The sequence below is a fragment of the Rhinopithecus bieti genome, unplaced genomic scaffold, assembly GCF_001698545.2.
Source record: "Rhinopithecus bieti isolate Rb0 unplaced genomic scaffold, ASM169854v2 scaffold_425, whole genome shotgun sequence".
In the NCBI taxonomy this organism is placed as follows: domain Eukaryota; kingdom Metazoa; phylum Chordata; class Mammalia; order Primates; family Cercopithecidae; genus Rhinopithecus; species Rhinopithecus bieti.
In genome coordinates, this window is record NW_016803361.1 from 1,142,026 (window position 1) to 1,164,480 (window position 22,455).

The window sequence follows — 22,455 nt, forward strand, 5'->3', positions numbered from 1 at the left end:
AAAAAAAAAAAAAAAAAAAAAAAAAAAAAAAAAAGAATCCATGTAAAAGGTAAGGCACTGTATCCAGGTGTTTATTTCTTCAAATCTTGCTCTGTTATAGATCAAGAATTTAAGGGTAATAAGTTCTAATTCATGTTAATATTCATGCCAAGTTAATCTAATGAAGAACTCTACATTTAAAGCCAACTCTTGGGGAATGCATTCAGAGAAAGAGGCTGTAGCCATTCTTCTTCCAGTGTATAAAGTCACTATCCCATTTTCAGTCTATAAACCAAAGAAAGGAGAGACTTCAGGAGTAAAGCTCTCAGGCAGCAGGCTAAGCTGCCTGTCAAATCCTGAGTGCACTGAGGCAAGATGCAAAGGGAGAGATAAGAAGCTCTGTGCCCCGCAGAGAAGACAGGCAGTGGAACTGAGGGCAGGCCCTGCTGAGTCAGAGACAAACAGGGAGGCAACCTGCAGGCTCCCAGTCCCAGCCTGCAACCTCCCACCAAAGCCGGGATGAAGCGGGACCCGGCAACCCCCTAGCCGAAACCAATTTGTGAGAACTTCTAGGACAGCAAATTGTCCTCTGCATTCAAGCAATGCGGCAGGACAGGACATGTCCGCCCACCCCTCTATAGCTTGCAATGGTTTGGGTGATGATCATAATCGCAATACCTATACTACATGCTCCATACAATCACCCCCAATCGTCATAACACCCCCAACACTTTACAGATGAGGAAATAGACACAGAGAGGTTAGGTAACCTGTCCAGAGCCCCACAGATAATCTGTACCCAGGACCATTGGAGGAAAAGAAAGGACTCAATGCCAAGGAGCCCAACTACCAACTGGAAGAGCCAGCAGAGCTGCCTCTGGGGTGCTCCTGGACTGGGGTGGTATGTGGGGGCATGTCAAGTATTATTATTAAATGATGTACAGTATTATTATTTTTTTTTTTTTGAGACAGAGTCTCACTCTGTCACCCAGGCTGGAGTGCAATGGTGCAGTCTCAGCTCACTGCAACCTCTGCGTTCCAGGTTCAAGTGATTCTCCCGCCTCAGCTTCCCAAGTAGCTGGGACTACAGGCACCTGCCACCACACCCAGCTAATTTTTGTATTATTAGTAGAGACAGGGTTTCATCATGTTGGCCAGGATTGTCTCGAACTCCTGACCTCATGACCCGCCCTCCTTAGCCTCCCAAAGTGCTGGGATTACAGGCGTGAGCCACTGTGCCTGACCTATTTTTATGCTGTCCATTTTTCCTAAATGGCAAGCACTTCCTTTCAGATAAGCATCCACCTCAGCAGGCTCTGGTCAGGCCCAATTCTGATGTGAGAAGCCTGACCCCTCTCTGCCAGGCTGTGGTCCACTCTCGTATGCAGGATCCATGTGAGGGTCCACTCATGACAGGCCACTCATCAGCTCCAACAAATGGCCAGATAAAGGTCAGAATGTGGCTGGAACCGAGAGGACTGAGGGAAAAAGGGTCAGAGATTAAGACTTGGGTATGGGGTTATCAGCTCCTTACCTTCCCTTTATTCCCCTCTCCCTACTCCAAAGCTCCTACAAGAGGAGGAGACACTCAGAGCTCCTCTGAGACAAGGATAAGGCTTCTCCAAGATGCTCCACATAAACGCTAGGGCCAAAGCCAGACAGACTGTGGCAGTGAGGGCTATAGCATGGGATGGAGAAGGTGGGGCAGGAACAGGCCCAGATGTACAAGACAGCAGTTCCCGGCCATGTCACCACAAAGATGCCTTTTGATACTTTTCCCACCCCACCCCAAACCCAACATTTGAAAGATGTGAGCTATTATATTTATTAATAATGTATCTTCCCATATTTGTATTACTCAACAGCTGATTAATCAACTGTTAATCAAGTGAGCCAGGGTTTCTCATTAGCATCAGAGAGCCAGTGTTGCACCACCAAACTGATTCCAAACTATAGGATTCCAGCCCCAAATCAAAGACTACATTGGAGTGATCACATTTTGCCTTAGGGCACACACTGCAAAGAGCTTGAGGAAGCCCATCATTACTTCTTTGAGCTCCTCAAGATCCACTGATGCCTGGCTGAAGATTACAAGTACAAACCTGGGTCATGGCTTAAGGGAAGGGTCTAACTAGGAGGTGGTGACTCCTGTCCTATCCTAACCAAAAACTGAGTCAGTCAAACCCTACCATGTACAAGTCACCACCGCATCCCTGAGTCCAGCCTGGCACCAAATCATGCCCATCTCCACCCACTGAAAGGACCATGCTTCCTCTTGGATCCCCTCCTCCCTTGACTCCCTCCTCAAGCTTTCCCTGCCTCCCAGGAAACAGGGGCCTTCTTTAGGGCTCTATGACTACCCCCACAGAGAAGTTCCCCAGCCCCCTCCATTGAACACCTCCCAGTAGGTTTTATTTATCCTGCAAGCCAGCACTAAACCCTAAATAACTGTCTTCGTGTTTCTGGGCCACAAGTCCAGGCCAACCACAGGCCAAGGAAAACAGAAGTCAGCTGAAAAGTTCTGAGTCTACAAAATCCATGAAGCTGCAGCCCAGCACAGACCCATAGAGCCCCAAGCCCCGAAATCAGACAGCAAGGAACGGGCAGCTCTAGTCACACCCCTTTCTCGGCCTTCAAGGCAGTGTTTGCCACCAGAAAGAAACCACACTTGCCAGCCTGCTAACCCCACTTGTGCTGGGGAAACAAGGACGACCCTGCCTGAGCCTCTGTCCAATCTGGTGGAGAAGGCAGGGCAAAGAGCTGAGGAGAATCGTGGGGGCTCTGACAGAGGCTCAAGCAACTGCTAAGAGGGCACTGAGAGGTGGAGGCAACCTACTGTCCATCAACAGCTGAATGAATCAACAAAATGTGGTCTATCCAAATAGTGAAATATTATCCAGCCATTAAAAAGAATGACATCTTGATATGTGCCACAATGTGGATGGACCTCAAAAATGCTATGTTAAGTGAAATAAGCCAGTCACAGAGGGCAAATCCTGTATGATTCCATGTCTGTGATGTACTGAGAACAGGCAAAGTCACAGGGCCAGAAGAGAAGTAGCCAGGAGCTGCAGGGAGGCAGATGAGGAGCTATTGCTTAATGGGTACAGAGTTTATGTTGGGGATAATGGAAATATTTTGGGTATAGATAGTGATGATGGTTACACAACATTGTGAATGTACTTAATGCCACTAAACTGTGCACTTACACATAGCTGAAATGATAAATTATGTATATTTTACCATGATTTTTAAAAAGTGTTACAAAGGAAAAAAAGAGGGCACTGGGGAGGCAACAACCAATTCTTTCTGGGGAGGGAGGAAGCTGTGATGGGAAGGTGGCATTTCAAGCAACCCGTGGGAGACCCAGGCGAGGCAGAGGTGGGATCATCTGTCCCTCTTGTTCATGGCTCAGGTTCAGAGAGGTGGGAGGAGGGGAAGGAGGCCTTTGTAGGGGGTGACTGAGGCTCACTCTCCACTAAGTCACTCCGCTCTTCAAGAACACTCCATGGTTCACTCTTCCTATCACCCATCCAAACTCTTCACTCCAGAACATTCTAGGTCTAGAGCCCATCTACACTTCCTTCCAGGGTGAGCTCACACAACACTCTAGAACCGTGGGGCCCCTGCTCACAGGGAATTGCATTCCCTCCCCTGTGTCTGCACAGCTGCTCCTTCCACTGGAGTCCAGTTCTTCCTCTTCACCCTCCTGTGTCTCCCATACCCTTCAATACCTTGAAACCACCTTCCCAGAAGACTCATGAGCAGTCTCTTTCTTCTTCCTGTTTATCCATATTCTCCCATTTTCTACAATGAAAAGGGTGTACAGCATGGTGAAGAAGAGCACACCCTCTGGGGTGACACTCCCTGTACTCCAAGCCCGGATCTGCCAACAACTAGCTATGCAACCAGTTTACTTAACCTGTGCCTCAATTCTCCCGCCTGTAAAAATGGGAAAATAATAGCACCCATTGCATAGGACCGTGACAATTAAAATGAGAAAATCCACATAAAGTTTTTGGCACATGAGTGCTTAACAAACTAACTATATATTGCTTTGGTACTAGACTTTTTTTTTCTTCTTCTTTTTTTTTTTTTTTGAGGCAGGGTCTTGCTCTGTCACCCAGACTGGAGTGCAGTGGCACAATCGTAACTCATTATAACCTCAAACTCCTGGGCTCAAGCGATCCTCACACCTCGACTCCTGAGTAGCTGGGACTACAGGTGCATGTCACTACACCTAGCTATTTCTTCTTATTTTTTGTAGAGACAAGGTCTTGCTATGCTGCCTAGGCTGGCCTCGAACTCCTGGGCACAAGCAATTAACCCATGTCAGCCTCCCAAAGTGTTGGGATTATAAGCGTGAGCCACTATGCCCGGCCTAAACTTTATTTTTTTTAAATTTTGCATGTTAGCTCAATCTTTAAATGCCTTATTTAACTAGAAAACGAAATACCTTATCTCCTGTCTTTCTCTGCTTTTCTCTATTTTCAAATGTTCACTCTCTAGCAAAATTATTTTCATAATTTTTTAAAATTGTATTCTTCCAAATAATTTTTTTATTTTTAATATGTTTTAATTGACAAATAATATTTGTATAATTTTTGAAATGATTTTCTAAAATCCTCAACTCCCTAAAAGTTATTCATAAGACCCCGCTCCTGCATGCACGCCTCTCTATTCAGAATCTTCTCAATAGTTACAAATTCCATTTGTCTCGCACTGATTTTTGTAATGCTGTAGGAGAGGACCAGTGGCTTTTCATGCCTTTGAGCCCCTGTAAATGCAGGGCACCCCGCGTTTGCTGGGCATTCTCTCGGGATGACCCACTGACCGCTCGCCACCCCCCGTGGCCCTCCTTCAGGCCCCGGGCTCCCTCGGATGTCCACATTTGTAAAACCCTGTGTGGTTCTTAGCCAGCAGGGGCAGAGCCGGATTCAAAGCCCACAGCCGGGCACCAGGGCTGTGTCTAGGACATTCATCCATGCTGGGCGCATCAGCCCGCTCTGGCAAGTAGATGTCAATCTGAGGCCGGCCGCCCTCTTCCCGGAGACTCCCGTGCCGGCCCAGTGGGACGCTCGCCTCTTTCACTTGAGCCTTGACAGCAGGCGCAGATTTAATGATTGGAAAGCACTTCGAGAATCCAGAGTGCTCCATAATTGCCAACTCCTAATCCCCAAATTGTTCTCTGTGTGGCTGCAGGAGGTGAAGCGTCTGCGCTTGGGGCCTTCGCTTACTTAGCATGGCTCTCACACTGAACCGGGTGGGGCAGAAGCAAAGAGGGGCTCTACCCAACAGGAAGCCCCTCCTAAGACTCACCATGCCTGATGGGGAGCAAGGCTTCTCAAGCATGAGCCAGATAAAGAGGGGTTTGATGATGATGCAGATTCCTGGGCCCTTCCACACTGACTGACTCAATCTCTGACGAGTGTGACCCTGGGAATCTGAATTTTAATGAACTCCCCACTGAGACAACTCTTAATCATACTGTAGTTCAAGGACTGACAGTTTGAAGGTAAGTATGTGCATTTGGGGTCAGGTGGGCCTGGGTTTGAATCTCAGCTCTGATTCTTACTGTCTGAGACTTCCACAAGTTACTTAATACTAGGCCCATGAGATGGTAAAAGGTATTCCCTGCAAAAGGCTCAAGCCTGTAATCCCAGCACTTTGGGAGGCCGAGACGGGTGGATCACGAGGTCAGGAGATCGAGACCATCCTGGCTAACACAGTGAAACCCCGTCTCTACTAAAAAATACAAAAAACTAGCCGGGCGAGGTGGCGGGCGCCTGTAGTCCCAGCTACTCGGGAGGCTGAGGCAGGAGAATGGCGTAAACCCGGGAGGCGGAGCTTGCAGTGAGCTGAGATCTGGCCACTGCACTCCAGCCTGGGTGACAGAGCAAGATTCCGTCTCAAAAGAAAAAAGAAAAAAAAAATTAAATTTTTTTAGATTCACGGTCAGATATGTTTGGGAGATGCAACACTCCACTTCTGCCCTGGGAGCTGTACAGTGCACATGAGCATGTTAAACGGGCTGAACAGTCCTTGACAAAGGACTCTGCTTGGCCCAGCTCTTCCCCAAATTGTCTAACCAAGGAAGCTCCTTTTTATCATTAATGCCAGGAACATCTTAATATCTTGAAGGACAAAGCTAGTGAAATTCCTTTCTGGGAAAAGGGAAGTCTAAGTAGTGATGGACAGCCATCTTAAGGAGCCCCCAGGGGACTCTGGCAGGAAGGAGGCTCTGGCTGGGGAGGGGTGGCTGGGAGCCCCCTTCTCGTGTGCTGGTGTCTCTGGGGACTCCTGGCTCAATTCTACAGCTCTGCTGCCTGGCATGGATGCATCACAACAGCGAGGTCACCTTCCTGCTTTGGGTAATTTCCCTCGGAGGCAAGACAGATCCATTTTTAACAGCTCTTCATTTCAGCGGAGAATGCCCTCCTGCCTCTGATGGGGGCTGGGGACCGAGATGGGAAGGGAAGCTTTGTTCTTCTGACCAGTGCTGACAGTTTAATTAAACCCAGCTTGAGACAGGGTCGATAGGGTCAGGCATTCTTCAACAGGGCTCCTGTGAATCTCACATCCACGCCTCTCCAACCACCAGGGCCCTGTTAATGAGTTATGGTGGTCCTTACAGCAGTGATATAAATAAGGGGAAATAAATGCCCTGGGCTGCCCTTAATCACCCACCCCCACCCCTTCCAGGCTCAACAGAGACACAAAAGGTCAATCTTGTCGGGACACATATTGGTTTCAAGGCTAAAAGGAAGCCCAGAGGAACTGGGTTTCCAGAAGCGGCTTCTGGATGAGGAGGAGATCAGCAAGAGGAGGGCTGCACAGCAGCAGAGATCCTCCCCAGATCGGAGGCCAAGGAGGAGGCCTGCGTGGTGGGTGGACACCCTGCTCCCCACCTGAACCTGGTGAAGACTGAGTTTCACTACTGTGAGAAGCAATCAGGTTTCCAGCATATCCCTCTAACCCTCAACTTGACACCTGTGTATGCCCATGAACACAGCATCTCCACATCCTCTGAGGGTTCGCTGTCAGGAGACAGAGCTGACTCCCAAACCCAGGTAACCTGCCACCAGGGTATACCTGCCCCCCCGCCGGCAGGAGATATAGGTCCAGCCAGTGCAGCACCTGCCCCCACTCGCTCCAACCCACTGATAGGTCAGAGGGCGGCAGGCTGTTCTCAAAAAGCACTGATGATAGACCTGCCACCTCCCAAGAGGCAGGGCTACACTCATCCATCTTACGCAGACATCACTCCCAGGGTTCACAGTACCCAACACAGAGCCTGGCCCACAGGAGGCCCTCAGGAACTGTTGGATCAGTGGGTGGTGAGTAGCAGATGGAAGGTGAGGAGGAGTGAATACAGGGGTGGAGGAAGGTGGGGAGGAGTTGGGGGATAGACAGGTCTCTGGGTTTATAGGTGGGTTGGTAGATGCGTAAGTGGGGGGAGGGGAGGGTTGATGGATGGGGTGGGAGAGTGGATGGATAGGCAGGTGGTGAGTGGGTGGGGAGTGCTGGATGGGAGAATGGATGGTAGGGGATGGGGGATGGAGGGACAGGTCAGGAGTAGGGAGAGAGATGGGTGGGTTGACTGATGGATTAGTAGATGGTGGGAGGGTAGATGGGAGGTGAAGGGCAGTGGTTGATAACTAGGTGGATGGACAGATGGGTGGACGGGTGGAGGAGGTGGGTGGGTGAGGAGGTGAGGGGTGGTATGTAAGGATGAGCTTTACTGTCAGACAGACTGGGGTTCTCATTTGGCTTAGCCCCTTGGGTGTGTCACAAACCCGCTGAGCTTGCATTTCTTTATCTACAAAATTCGGGAAGTGCTGACCTTGTAGAGATGTTCTGATGATGAAATCAGGTATATTTGTAAGTTGCTCAGCATAGGCCTGGCACACAATAACCTTCCATTCTTTCTAACCATTACTGTGATGGTTGCAGTCCCTGAGACCTTTCATGAGGCCCTGGGAGAGCGAGGCAGTGAAGGATGTCATGGGGCAGGTTCACTTCTGCAGTGGGGTGGGGAAAGGGGGTGTGCTCTCTTCTGAAGAGGTGTGAATGCTGCTGTGCAGAAACTCCAGCCCCACCCTCAATGGGGGCATCCCTGAGGAAGTACAGAATGCATCTGTAATTTCAGGGCACCAAGAAATGCCTCCAGGGCAGCATCACCTACTTGCTCCACGTTTGCTCTCCCCAGCCTGCTCAGGAAAGTGCCCAAGAGGACAGAAAGCAGATCTCCCACATCCTCAGCCCAGGCACTGACTGTGCCAAGGCCACGGCCCTCCTGCCCACCACATGCCAGCCTCCCTCCACAGCCTCCTCAGGGTGTCTCTGCAGGGGCACCTAAGCCCTTCAAGAAAAAAAAAAAAAAAAAACCCTGCTGGGGGAAGGTCCCTGCAAATTGAGGGGATGGTTGTGAGTTAAGAGTGGTGAGGCTGGCCGGGTACGGTGGCTCAAGCCTGTAATCCCAGCACTTTGGGAGGCCAAGACGGGTGGATCACGAGGTCAGGAGATCGAGACCATCCTGGCTAACACGGTGAAACCCCGTCTCTACTAAAAAAAAAAATACAGAAAACGAGCCGGGCGAGGTGGCGGGCGCCTGTAGTCCCAGCTACTCGGGAGGCTGAGGCAGGAGAATGGCGTGAACCCGGGAGGCGGAGCTCGCAGTGAGCTGAGATCCGGCCACTGCACTCCAGCCCGGGCGACAGAGCGAGACTCCGTCTCAAAAAAAAAAAAAAAAAAGAGTGGTGAGGCTGAGTTGGCACAAGGGAAAGAGGAAGCCGACATCAACACGGGACACAGGTCCAGGTGCAGGTCACCCCGGGGCTGCACCACCCTCCAAAGTAGCCCTGATGTGGACTCATTTGACATTTCCTGGGCACCTCCCACATGCCACAGTGTTCACGTCTGACACAAGAGAGTGCCACAGCTCTCTTTGTCACATCAGTCCCATGAGGCAGCCAGCCCTAACTATCTGTACTTCACAGAAGACAAACAGGCTCGGTTAAAGGAAGCGCTGCAACATCATATCACAGGCATTCACTTCACCTCAGACAACACAGGCTTTTCGCTTCTTATTGAAAAACTGGGAGGTTTCCTACCCTAAACATAACACATGCTTCTTAGAGAACATCTGGGCCACAGAAGAGAAAAAAGCCACCCGGAGACAATCCCTGTTGGCATTTTCCAGATATGTTTTCATGCGTTATTTAGAGTGATTTATCGAGTGGTCATATTGTCAATGCAGTTTGGAATCCTGGCTTTTGATATCAAACACATTTATCTACATTACTTGACATCTTTCAAAAAGGCCATTTTTGATGACTGTATAAATATTCCATCAAGTAGATACATCATCATTTACTTCATCATGCCCCCAGTGTTGGCCATATATGTTATTTCCATATTCTTTTCATTATTCTATATTTCAATATTCTAAATAATACAGCAACGAACACGTCTGTGCTCATGTTTTATTATTTCTTTACGGTGGATCCCCAAATATGAGATTCCTAGGTCAAGGTTTAAGACCACTTTCAGGCTCGTCAGGGCCCCTAGAAGGCCTAGTGTCTAATTCCAACCCTATCATCAAGTTGCTCTGTGGTCCAAGGCAAATCACCTCTCTGAGCCATAGATCCTGCATAGGAAAGAAATGGACAGACTAACCCCACAGTAGGTGAAATATCAGTGCAGAATAACCCCTAACAGGATTTTAACTTCTGGAGGCCACACAGACAAAATCAACTGAAATGTGGGCTGTGCCACCACCTACAGACTTGGTGACCACGCCTTACCCAGCACATTTGGTCTCTCTCAAACCCATTTTCATGCTGATTTAGCATAACAGCCTGTGCATGAAAGTCCATAATTTGCTCCAGATGGGAAGGATTAGTAACAGATCCCTCCAAAGCAAAGGGGAGGTCAACAAGTGAGAGACCAGGAATGCCAGGCACTGCCTTCTAAGGGAATAGGTCCCACTTCCAGCTCCTGAGATAGGGTGGGCACCATAGTGTCACTGCACCAGTGGATCCCACAATCCCCGCCAACAGTTCACTGGTCTGGTGTGACCTCTTGACCTAAGATGGGCCAATCAGATCCTTTCTCCAAGAAACCCAAAGTTGGGGCCTGAGACACTGTGTGGATCTGAGCTCTGAGGTCACAGGAAGTAGGAGGCGAATTGGCACCATGGCTGGAACTGAGATGCTGATGAGCCCAGAACACTGGTTTGCAGGGAAGAGCAGGACAATAAAGCAGATATTCAGAAAGAACTAGAAACAGCCCTCACATCTCAGTGCGGGTCCCTGGGAGGGCCAGCTAGATCTCACCTCCTGCTCTGGGAGCCTGGGAGCTTGCCAGCTGCGCCCCTACAAAACCCCACCTCCACCTTTACTATCACCAGCCGGCAGGGTATTCTGTTTCTGGAACCAAGCGTGCTGAGTACTCCTTGGCCAGACCAACTCCGGGAGTTAACAGAGATACTTTAGAATGCCAGGTGCTCAGGTCAATAGAATGAGCCAGGGTGGATGCATACACAGTAATATTAGAAGAATATTAACAAGTAGATCTTTAAACACTTGCTCCTCTATCCTTCCCTATAACCATCTCCAAGGTGACCCGGTGAGCCCAGACACCAGGGACGAACAACCAGATGAATAAGGTTTGTTGAATCATTTCCCCCAGACAGTGCCCATTTCGAGATGGCCTGACCTGGAGGCCACCAAATGCCTTGGCCTCAGTGGAAACTAAGCAGGGCACACTGTGTGGGAGTCCTCCCAGAGCCCTGCAGGAGTCCTCTTGGTTTGCATGCCTTGCTTACAGATGAGGTTAAGAAATGTCAAGGGGAGAGCTAACGAAAAGAGTCTGCCTTCGCCCAAATCCTGCTATGCTCCTGGATGAGAAATGTTTCCTGCTAAGAGTTAAGGACCTGATGTGTGGAAAGAAAAGGCAGTAAGTGTTAGGGAGAAGTTCTGGCTCTAGAGCCTAGAAACACCCTCCAAAGGGCCACCAAGACTTCCACTGCTCTTCTGGAAGTCCCTCTGTTGGCTGCCAACCAGCCCCTTCCCCAAAGCAGCTGGCCTGGGACCACTGCAATGAGGATTCCCAATGTGTCTAGAGGCCTCTGCTCCCAGCCCCATAGGGTGCCAAGAGCAGGTGTCACACAGACTGCTGTCCTCTGCAATGGCTTTTTGCTCCTTGAATTAATCTCCTTGTGCCAGCCTTTGGTTATAGAATCTGGCTATTTAATACTCATTAAAATGTAGATGTCCTTTCCTCTAGGACTCCTGTAAAATACGAAACCATGAAGAGGGCGGGGCTAGGAGTTAGAGGGCTTCATCCTGACTCTCAGGAAGTCACTTCCTCTTTCCAACCTGTCTCACTGGCAGTAACACTGGGAGACATTACTTGCCTCATGGCCACATGTGTCAGATAAGACATCAAGCACAGGAGCAGCCACTTCACCGAGGGGCTATTTGCTCACCCTGAGTTATCAGGGGCATGATGGATGAACATCCACTGAGGGCCAGCTGCAGGCTTGGTTATGTTACATGCATAGTCCCAGTTCACACTCTTGCTAGTCCTACCATGTATGGGTAACAGAAATGGGCTCTGAGCAATTAAACCACCCAAAGTTATGCCTTGAAAAGCCCAGGACCACCTGACCCTTGACTTTCTGCTTCCCAGGCCACCTTCCATTCCAGGGGGGATCTAAGTTTCCCAGACACAGGCCAAGGAGGCAGCCAAGTTGTCACTTTCCTCAGGAAGGAACACAGGGGTATGCAAGGCACCAATGTCCAAAGAGAAGGGTGGACTCGAGTAAAGAAGGGAGGGAGTCCCCTGCAGAGCTATCCTTTACCCCCAAGGGCAGGTAGAAGGTTATGACAAAAGAAGTTAGCTCCCCTCTAAAAACGAATATGGCTGGAGATGATCTCTAGTAAAGGGCTGGAAGTTTGTGGATTCAGATTCACATGATGGGTCTTGGAGATTTTAAAATCAATGAGGGAGAGTGAAAGTGGGCACACAGAGCTTGATGGCAACTATACAGTATACATATGCCTTGATCCCAGCAAGCTGGAGGGCAGCGGATCACTATGGGAAGGAGAAGGGACCCAAGGAGGCAAATCATGCCAGGAGAGCAAGGACAAAAGCTTGAAAGGTTAAGAGGATGTAGGAGGGGAAAAGAATTGCACAATTGAGACCGAGAGAAAAGACATTCAAGACGAATTTTTGCAGAAAGGCAGAGCTGTTATCACACTTGCAAGTCAGCAGAGAAAGAACAGTAGAGAGAAAACAGGAGCTGCTGGGGCCAAGGCAGGGCAAGGCCAGCTGCCTGCATGTGGCCAGCAACAGCATGGACCACATAGACCATGCATGGCCCACAGGTTCAACAGACATTACCATGAAGGCACCTGCTGGGAAGAATCTTCTGCCTTTCACAATGAAGTAGGGAAAAATTAAGCACCCACTGTGTATGCCTGGCACACAATGGATTGGGCAACCTATCAGTTACAGGAAAACTGGAGAAGGCCCAACTCAAGCCCAAGGGTGGTGACAAAGATCAGCAAAAGAGATCATCACTAAAGGTCACTGTGGAGTGGCCTCCAGGCCAGGAGCAGGAAGCAACAGGAAGTGATCAGAAAGACCATTCCAACAGACTAAAAATTAGAGTTCCATTGTAAAGATAAAAGCTTGGCCAGGCGTGGTGGCTCACACCTGTAATCCCAGCACTTTGGAAGGTTGAGGCAGGTGGATTGCTTGAGCCCAGGAGTTTGAGACCAGCCTGGGCAACATGGCAAAACCCTGTCTCTACAAAAAAATTTAAAAATTAGCCGGGCGTGGTAGTGCATACCTGGAATCCCAGCTACTCTGGAGGCTGAGGTGGGAGGATCGCTTGAGCGCAGAAGGTTGAGGCTGCAGTGAGACAAGATCATGCAACTGTATTCAGCCTGGGTGACAGAGCAACATCTCGTCTCAAAAATAAGTAAAAGTTTGAAGGTAAGATCAACAATAAATTCTGGAGATCACTGGGCTTGGAGACAGGTCTAGAAATCATGGCAGAGGCAGAAAGAACTAGCTGTGTTTAATCAGAGGAGACAAAATCAAGCCCCCGACTCTAGGAGCCCATGGTCAGACCCCTTAGCACTCAGGTAACCCTAGGTTGCCACCTCCCACCCAACCCACACCCCTCAGTCTTCCCTACATTGCTTATTACCCCTTTCTCTACCTAGGTACTGACCCATAAGCTCCTTCAAGGACGAACCAGTAGTGCCGTGCCAGGCATGCAGAAGGCCCCGCCAGTGGTTCTTAAGGTTATTAATGACAATAATTAAGGGAACTAAAAAACCTCACAACTCAAAATTCAAAAATCTGACAGCTCTTCAAAAGCTAGGTAATTATAAAAAGCAAAGCTAAGAAAATGTAAGTTACTGGAGAGCAGATTTAGCGCCCAGAGTTAAAAATTTTCTAATTTACTTATTTGTCCAGTGATAGAGTTGATTGTCTGCGGAACTGTTGAGCTCCCCATCACTAGAGGTAGCCAAGCAAAGACTGCAGGACCATATGCTAAGGAGCTGAAGAAAAGATTCCTTAGATAATCTAAAAGGTTTTGTCCAACCCAATTCCCATAAAATGAAATATATGGTAGAAAAATTACAGACACATGTGGCAAATCATGGTGCAGCAGAATTAGCAACTATCCTTTCAACTTGAAAGAAGTCCACTGACAGCAAATAAAAATACGACCATGGTTAATAACCTTACAGACCTCATGACCCTAAAAGGTAGAAAGAGCTGAAAACAGAAATAGGTTCAAGAAGGGCTTAGTTGAATGAGTAAATATTCAGCTCCAGGCTGGTTACCAAAGGCGCAGTGAGAGATGGGTAAGAATGAGCCCCTGTAAAGGCTGGCATCACCGTCCACAAGCATGCCTGCTGGCCGAATACCCTTGTACCCACACCGTCAGTGGCAGCTCACAAATCTGGATGAACTGTGGGTTCTTCCAAGTGCTTGCGATGGAGAAATACCCTGCACAGCACCTTCCTACAGAAAGGGCCTGGCCTTTGATGCCCTGGACTATTCCTGCCAGGGGAGGAACACGGGGTCAAGGTCATGGGAACATCCAGGCCCCACTGACCTAACACTGTGCCTCCCACAGGGTGAGAGACAAAACCATAGGGAGAACTTTCTGGCCACAGAACGTCACTCACAGTCTTGACAAAGCCTGGTTATTCTGGAACAGCAGTTCCGGTAACATGTGCAGCTGGTTTCGGTTCAGTCGCCTAAAAAAGAGAAGAAGAATTGGAAATTACCTAGACGGCCAGGAAATCCAAAGGACTTCTCAGAAAGCACCAGACGGATTCTGAAGCAGAAGGTCCAGCATTCAAAACCTAACAGGGTCCATGTGGCATCCCAGGGAAATTACCTTCTCTGGGCCTCAGTTCTTCATCTGTAAAGTGGAGATTCCACCACCCAGCACGTGGGGAGGATAAGCATAGAGCGTCTGTGGAAGCCCCTCACCAGCACCTCTCCTTCTACTATTTCTTCCCATAGCCATCATAATCATCACTTCACATCTGCAAGCGCTGTGTGGTTTCTAAGGCACTGATTCCAATGCTATCTCCCTTTGTGAGTTGGAAACCTGACTATACTTGAAATGGGAGACATACCCTAATGGCCACACAGCCCTGATTTCATCCACATTTGGTTTAACAGAGGTTTCACTTTTTTTTTATTGTTTGCTTTGGGTCTTTTTTCAAAATGAAAATAGCAGCCGGGCACGGTGGCTTACAACTGTAATCCCAGCACTTTGGGAGGCCGAGGAGGTCGGATCACCTGAGGTCAGGAGTTCAAGACCAGCCTGGCCAACATGGTGAAACCCCATCTCTACTAAAATATAAAATTAGCCGGGCATGGTGGCGGGCACCTGTAATCCCAGCTACTCGGGATGCTGAGGCAGGAGAATCGCTTGAACTCAGGAGACAGAGGTTGCAGCGAGCCAAGATTGCGCCACTGCACTCCAGCCTGGACAACAGAGCAAAACTCTGTCTCAAAACAAAAAAAGAAAACAGCTTTATTGATTATTTTTATCATTAATAAAAATGCATGCTCAGCCAGGCATGACGGTGTGCACCTGTAATCCCAGCAATTCGGGAGGCTGAGGTGGGAGAATCACTTGAACCAGGGAGGTGGAGGGTGCAGTAAGCTAAGATCTCGCCACTGCACTCCAGCCTGGGCAACAGAGTGAGACTCTGTCTCAAAAAGAAAAAAAAAAAAAGCATGTCAAATAGCTCCTGCCTGTAATCCCAACACTTGGGGAGGCTGAATGAGAGGACTGTTTGAGGCCAGGGGCTTCAGATTTGCATGAGTAACAAAGAGAAATAACAAAGAGAAACCTCGTCTCTACAAAAAATACAAAAAAAAATTAACTGGGAAAGTAGCCCAGGCCTGTAGCCCCAGGGGTGTCTGAGGGGTCTTAGGACCAAACCCCCATGGATACCAAGGGACAACTGTATGATAAGCCATCTCAGCCAAAAGCTTTCTTCCAGAGGGAAGGAGAAAACCTTAATTCCACGTAGCCAGCAGTAACTGGTCTGTGGTTACCTCCTAGAAGGTTGTCCTTTATCTAATATGTGAGAAAGGCCATTGCCACCACACTGGACACGCCATGTTCCCCATGGTACAGACAATTAAATCAACTTTTGGAGACCCACTGGAAGTTTACTTTTAAGGGCAGGCTCCTAAGGAAACACTTCATTGCCTTGGGGGGAAAAAAAACACCAATACAATCCTTAAAGCAACAGGAGTAGACATCAGATAGCTCCAAATTCTTTATCCTTGGTCCAGTAAATTAATCCTGTATTTACACTGACTCATAACCACTGGTTTGGTTTTGTTTTCCCCTCAAGCCTTTCTCATTTTCTGACTTCTGCTTCTGAAAATTATTTAGAAGGAAAATGATTCAATGCCTAGCTTAAAATGGAAAATTAAAGGACACTAAAGAAGGGACTCCACATGGCGAGGGACATGAAGGTTACTGAGAATGATAACAGTAGTCGTGGCCACCGTCATAATCAGCCCTTACTATGTGCCAGGCAAGGGGCAAACGCATTAGGGGCATGAGCTCATCACAGGCGGGAAAGCAGAGCATAAAGGTGGGCCTCTTTCTCCTGAAAGTGACAACAGCATTCATGCACTCACCCTGTGACTCCCAACAAACACCCCTCACAAAGGTTTCCTGCCACCACTTCGCCACGTGGCTTGGTTCTTCATAGGTACCCAAGATAGGTTTGCTGACTTTGTTGAGTTGCTCATCTTTGAAAGATGAGAGAATAGGGACACCAAGAGGTAAGTGACTCGCCCAAGTCATTACTGAATGGTAGATGTGGGATCCTGAAGCTTGTCTTTCTCTACTCCCCATCCTGGCTGCTCCCATGGTACGATCCTGGCCACTGTACAGTGCCAGGCCGGTTCCCAGGGTGACCGGGCACACTCCACTCCTCTCCAGCTGCAGACTCGCTGAGGCCACAAAGTCCTGATCCCTCACAGCCAGCTCAACTGCACACTGCTGCATCTACACTGGAGTTTGTAACTGCTCACAAGAACCAGTTATGTCCACTCCCAAACCTATTTATGCCAGAGGCACTTGTCATTCTAACTCTGTAATTTAATTACCTATTATATAAATGAATGAAATGCTAGTGGAAAAAGAGTCATCTCTATGAAAACTAAGTGGAATGCTTTAGAAAGATTCGATGAAAGGAAAGCTGATAATTAAACGGCTCTTGAATTAAGTAAAAGACGGTGGCGGAGGGGGGTGGGTGTCACTTTAAAATCAGGAATACTCCCCCAGATTGCTCCCAAGGCCCTTTGGAAAATCTCACTCCACCTTCCAGAAACCAAAACCAAAAATCATAAACATGGTATATGTGTGTGGTTTAGGCGAGGCAAACAACACAGAAAGAACTCCAGTGTTTCACACCAAAGAGAAAGACTTTGGCCAAAACAAAAAGAAGAGGGGTTAGTAAATGCACATTTCTATGTTTTAACATAAAATGAAATGTCTAAGATGTCTGGGGGGTTTTGTGGTTGTTGCTACTGTTTTTGAGACAGAATCTTGCTCTGTCACCCAGGCTGGACTGCAGTGGCATGATCTCGGCTCACCGCAACCTCCGCCTCCTGGGTTCAAGTGATTCTCCTGCCTGAGCCTCTGGAGTAGCTGGGATTACAGGCACGTACCACTGTGCCTGCCTAATTTCCCTATTTTTAGTACAGGCAGGGTTTCACCATGTTGGCCAGACTGGTCTCAAACTCCTGACCTCAAGTGATCCACCCCCGCTTGGCCTCCCAAAGTGCTGGGATTACAGGCATGAGCCACCGCGCCTGGCTAGTATGTGTGGTTTTTAATGACTCTGCACTTTAATCACCTTTTATGATTAACTGATGCAACACTGGTCTCCAACAACTCAGTGGGAGGCCACTGAATTGACCACTCCGGAAGGTGCCTGCAGGGCTGAAGTTGCCACTCACCCACTGGGGTCATGTCTCAACCCCCCAGACCCTTTCCCTCCTCCTCTCCTACCCGGCACCGGCGGTGGAGCCAGGTTGGGTCAGGTCCAGATCAGCCCCTTATAGCCAGGTCATTAACATGTATTTTGTTCTAAGTCTTCTAAAGAAAACAAATGCAGCATTCGACATCTGGTCTAGCTGTGGGCTTCTTATCATTTCGTTTGAGGCCTGGATGTGGAACACAAAAGAAAGATCGCCTTGCTTTCTTCCAGGCTGTAGGAAGGCAACGAGGCAATCATATTCTTTTCCTTTTATTTAATATCTTATTTTCTTTAATATAAAAATGAAAGGGCCGGGCACAGTGGATCAGGCCTGTAATCCCAGCACTTTGGGAGGCTGAGGCGGGCAGATCACCTGAGGTCAGGAGTTCAAGACCAGCCTGCCCAACATGGTAAAACCTACTAAAACAACAGTTTTAGTTGGTTTTTTTGGTGGTTTTTTTTAGTTTTAGGCTCTACTAAAAATATAAAAAATTAGCCGGACGTGGTGGCGGGCACCTGTAATCCCAGCTACTCGGGAGGCTGAGGTAGGAGAATAGCTTGAACCTGGGAGGCGGAGATTGCAGTGAGTCGAGATCGTGCCACTGCACTCCAGCCCGGGCAAGAAGAGTGAAACTCTGTCTCAAAAAAAAACAGAAAGAAAGAAAGGTGCGGTGTCAGGTCATCTTCATTAAGAGCTCAGACTTTGAAGGCAAAATTATCTGGGTTCTAATCCCTTCTTCTGCACAACTGGGGACAAGTGACTTAATCTCTGTGTACCTCTCTTTCTCATCTGTGAAATACCACTTAGAGCAGTGTTGTTTTAAGGATTAAATGAGATAATATAAGGCAAAGAGCTGCCCCAGGTTCCTAGCATAGAGTGGTGGTAGCTATAATCATAATAATAAACTTGTCATAAGAAAATTCATTAAAAGAGAAAAACACAAAGAATAAAAATAAAGTTACCTATAATCCACCACTCACTATAATGAGAGTCAGTGGTTCCAGTTGTCTTCTTCCTCCTGTATTCCATCTACATGCAAATTGATTTTAGTAATACTATTGTCATTTTTTATCTTTTCCATTTAACATTATATTGCAAGCACATTCCCATGGCCTTAACTGTTCTTCAGAAATGTGATTTTATATCTTATGTATCCACTATAATGAATTTCCAATTTTTTTCTATTGAAATAATGTGCAATGGCTGGGTGTGGTGGCTCATGCCTGTAATCCTAGCACTTTGGGAGGCTGAGACAGGTGGATCACCTGAGGTCAGGAGTTCACGACCAGCCTCGCCAACATGGTGAAACCCCATCTCTACTAAAAATACAAAAACAATTAGCCAGGCATGGTGGCGTGCACCTGTATTCCCAGCTACTCGGGAGGCTGAGGCAGGAGAATCATTTGAATCCGGGAGGTGGAGGTTGTGGTGAGCCGAGATCATGCCACTGCTCTCCAGCCTGGTAGACACAGCAAGACTTGGTCTCAAAAATAAATAAATAAATAAATAAATAAATAAATAATAAAATGCAATTAATATCCTGATATATAATTTTTAGCCATGTCTCTGATTATTTCCTTAAAATAAAATAGACTTTCTCGTTCAAAGAGCATGAACTTTAGGACTCTTAACACCTACAGCCAGTCCACTTTCAGAAGGAAGCGATCGGCGACCACCGTGAATATGAGTGCCCATCCCCCACCTCACCCCACCATTTTTTTTCATCGTTGCCAAACTGAAATGCAAAACTTGATCAAGACCCATTTTCAAACTTAAAAGCCCTATTCAGCAACAAACCATGTGAATCAGAACACGCCTCCACCTTCACATTTCTGGACTGTGGCCCTGTGCACCTAAGACACCAATCCCCTAGGGCTTCCCTGATGGGTCCGCTTGGCACACCACGGCTTCCTTTAAGGACACACAAATCAATGGACAGCGGTTATGTCAGGATGAGATGACAGGAAGAAATTTCACTTCCTCTGTATTATTATGTAAATTTTTTGCCTCACATATCTTCAGGGAAAAACAACAGGGACAGTTGCATGGAGAATGTGGGGTGGGGACCCACTCCAGGTTTCTCTGTGACCATGCCTTGTGACCACTTTCACAGCTGCAGCTGCTCCTGGCTCCATCCGCTGAAGGAGGCAGGCTGAGCGTGGGGTCCCCTCCCCTGAGTGCCCCTCATCCCTGGCAGCAGCTTGGCCTGCCAGTTCCCTCACGTGCCAGCCCCCCGCCCTCCTGGCCCGCACCCTGCCAGGACTCACAGCCGCTCCAGTTCCTTCATGTCATCAAAAGCCCCACGTTCCACTGCTCCAATCTGGTTCTCCATCAGCTGCCTGGGGAAGCAAAGAGACAAGGACAGCTACAGGGTGTGGGACAAGGGCTGCTAGCAACAGCTGGCACGACGGAGGGGCAGAGGCAACCTCTGCCAGGGCAGCATTGGCAAGGGAGTAAGACAGGAGCCATGCTCAAGCCTCAAACAGGCCTATGCCTGGGCTGAGCAGACCCAGTTTCCTTACACCTTTGCAAATTCGCCAACATGGGCTCCTCAGGGTTCCCAGCATCTTACCTCACTGCAAAATACACTTGCAACCCCCGACCCTCTGAAGTTGCCTGCCAGGGCAGAAGGCCGCGGGGCACCCGAGCACCATGTGTCCGCTCCAATCAGGCTCCAGGGAGCCAGGCCCAGCAGCAGGCAGCACAGGCTGGCTTGAGCTGCTGGCGCACGTGCCCTGGCCTCTTTGGGCCCTGAAGGCACATGTCCAAGGGACAGAACAGGGGGGACCGGCCAGTATCGGGGGAGGGGAGCCTGTGCCAACTGGGCAGAGCCCACACAGGCAGCAACACACTCTACAATTGGCAGACAACACCCTCTCTGCCTGTACCCCCACCCCGCCTGGCCCCATCTGCTGAAGACAAGAGTGGGGTGCCCACGCCAACTGAACCACCTGGCTCTGTGGGACTCTGCGTCCCCTTGCCGCCAACGTGCCCTGAAACCCAGAGCATCCGGCTGGTGGGGCAGCATTTTTCACCAACAGATTGACTATTGCCTGATAACTTTTGAGATAGTCAAGTATGTTTTTCCCACTGCATCTGTCCCTCTCCACCCGCAAGCAGGTAGCTTGCGTGCCCCTGCATGGGCCTCAGATGACGTTGGGGGCAGGGCAGGGGGGGAAACGCCACCAGACACTTCTCTTTCTCTGCCTTGTTTCCAAAAGCCTGAAGTGTGAGAGGCTCCCTCTGGAGGCCTGGGGGCAGAGGGGAGGGGAATCCCTGGACAGAGCCTGGGCTTCCCCAGACTCAGAAGGGACACACCCAGAGCCTGGGAAGGGGCACAGGTCAGGGGGTTCTGGAGCAGATCGCTGCCCAGTGGCTTGTCAGCTCTGACCTCAGAGACGATTGGTCATGAGGTCCCTGTTCCTCCAAAGACCCTCAGAACTGCGGAGGTGGGAGTTCTGAAAGAACTGAGGTCCTAGGATCCCTGCACTACCCTGAGAGCACAGGACGTCAGATCTTATGACGAGTTAGGACTCAAGACTCAACATCACCCCATCTGACACCCCTCAGGATGTCTTGCCAAGACCGACTCCACAGTGGAGGGGCCCAGCCAGTCCACCACCCTACCACCCACAGCCAGGGCCCTGCCCAGGACCACCGTGGCACTGCTGGGGGTGGGGTGGGAGGGAGCACCCCATACTCACAGCACCCGCAGCTGCTTGAGCCCCACAAAGTCATTCTTATGGATCCGAGTGATGTTGTTGCCATTGAGTTCCCTGGAGGAAGAAGGAGAGAAGGAAGCAGTGAGGTGAGCAGGGTGAGCCCCCAGGCCAGGGGCTTTGCTCCAGGTGCCCTCCCTGCTGGATCAGCCAGTCATCTCATCATTGGGGCTGGGGGCTTCTGTGAGTTGAGTCTGTGTCAAGGCCCAACAAGCTGGGCCCTCTTTGCAGCTGACATCCAACCCGCTGGAACTGCAGGGCACAGGGTGCACCACTGCGAGTGCTGTGGAAACCGAAAACGTGGTTTCTGCCCACTAATGCAGCTCAGTCTAGTTGGAGAGATGAGCCATTCACCCAGAGAAGAATGTGGAAACTAGTCAAGGAGAGAGGCTATTCAGGTAGAATCCTCGCTGAGCCTCAGTTTCCTTATCTATAAAATGGGGACGACAACTGTGTCTAACTTATAGGGTCAGCACAGGGTATAAGCAAGTAAAGGGCATGGCCTGCGCTTGCAAAGGGCCCCATGGGGACACCAGTGTTATCGTCTGGTGGCACTGGCTCCTGCGAGCTGTCCATATTCTGAGCAAGAGAGAGCACCGAGGGCCATGCAATTTTAAAGGACTTAGGAAACGGGACACAAGCTGAGGCTCCAAGACAAGGAAGAACTGCACACGACCGGGAGGGAGCAGACGTGCCTCGAGGACCACACTGCATCAGGCCTGTAGTAGCTGAGGGGTGAAGGGGGCAGCAGACAGCCAGAGAGTTGGAAGCTGTGAGAAGCAGGGCTGGGGGAAGACGGGCCAGATCACAGAAGGCTGGAGAGAGCAAGCAGAGAAGAAACCGAGGGCCAGCGGAGGCTCTGGGTCAGGGGGATGGGGGGCCTGCCAGGAGGCCAGTCCTGCAGCAGTGAGCAGGAGGGTGGCCAGGAAGGGAGGCCACCCCCACCATCTGGGTCCTGGGGCCAGGCCTACGGCTCCTCCTCTCACCCCATGCCGGGCTGCCGGGCCCCTTCTTCCTTCCAAAGCCACCTTGGACCCACCTGAAGAGCTGTCTGCGCCCCCCCAGCCTCACTCAGCCTCACCAAGGCAGGCCATTCCAGGAGTGAGGCTCTCCCTACCCCAGAAAGCTCCCCCACTGAGCCCCACACAGCAGAATCTCCCTCAGGCCTCACTCCAGCTGTCCCCTCTGCCATCTATCTCCC

At 49.5% G+C, this 22,455-nt stretch overlaps 1 protein-coding gene across 1 annotated transcript in view; it reads right to left on the reverse strand.

The window, feature by feature from the left end:
• The window catches only part of SLIT1 (slit guidance ligand 1), a 195,448-nt gene that overhangs the window by 147,040 nt on the left and 25,953 nt on the right, over positions 1 to 22,455 (reverse strand). Inside the window, exons 2-4 of the mRNA XM_017880044.1 lie at positions 21,240 to 21,311; positions 19,803 to 19,874; positions 14,196 to 14,267 (exon numbers count right to left, since the gene is read on the reverse strand). Coding sequence (XP_017735533.1) covers positions 14,196 to 14,267; positions 19,803 to 19,874; positions 21,240 to 21,311 — 216 coding nt within the window. The remainder of the gene's footprint in view (positions 1 to 14,195; positions 14,268 to 19,802; positions 19,875 to 21,239; positions 21,312 to 22,455) is intronic.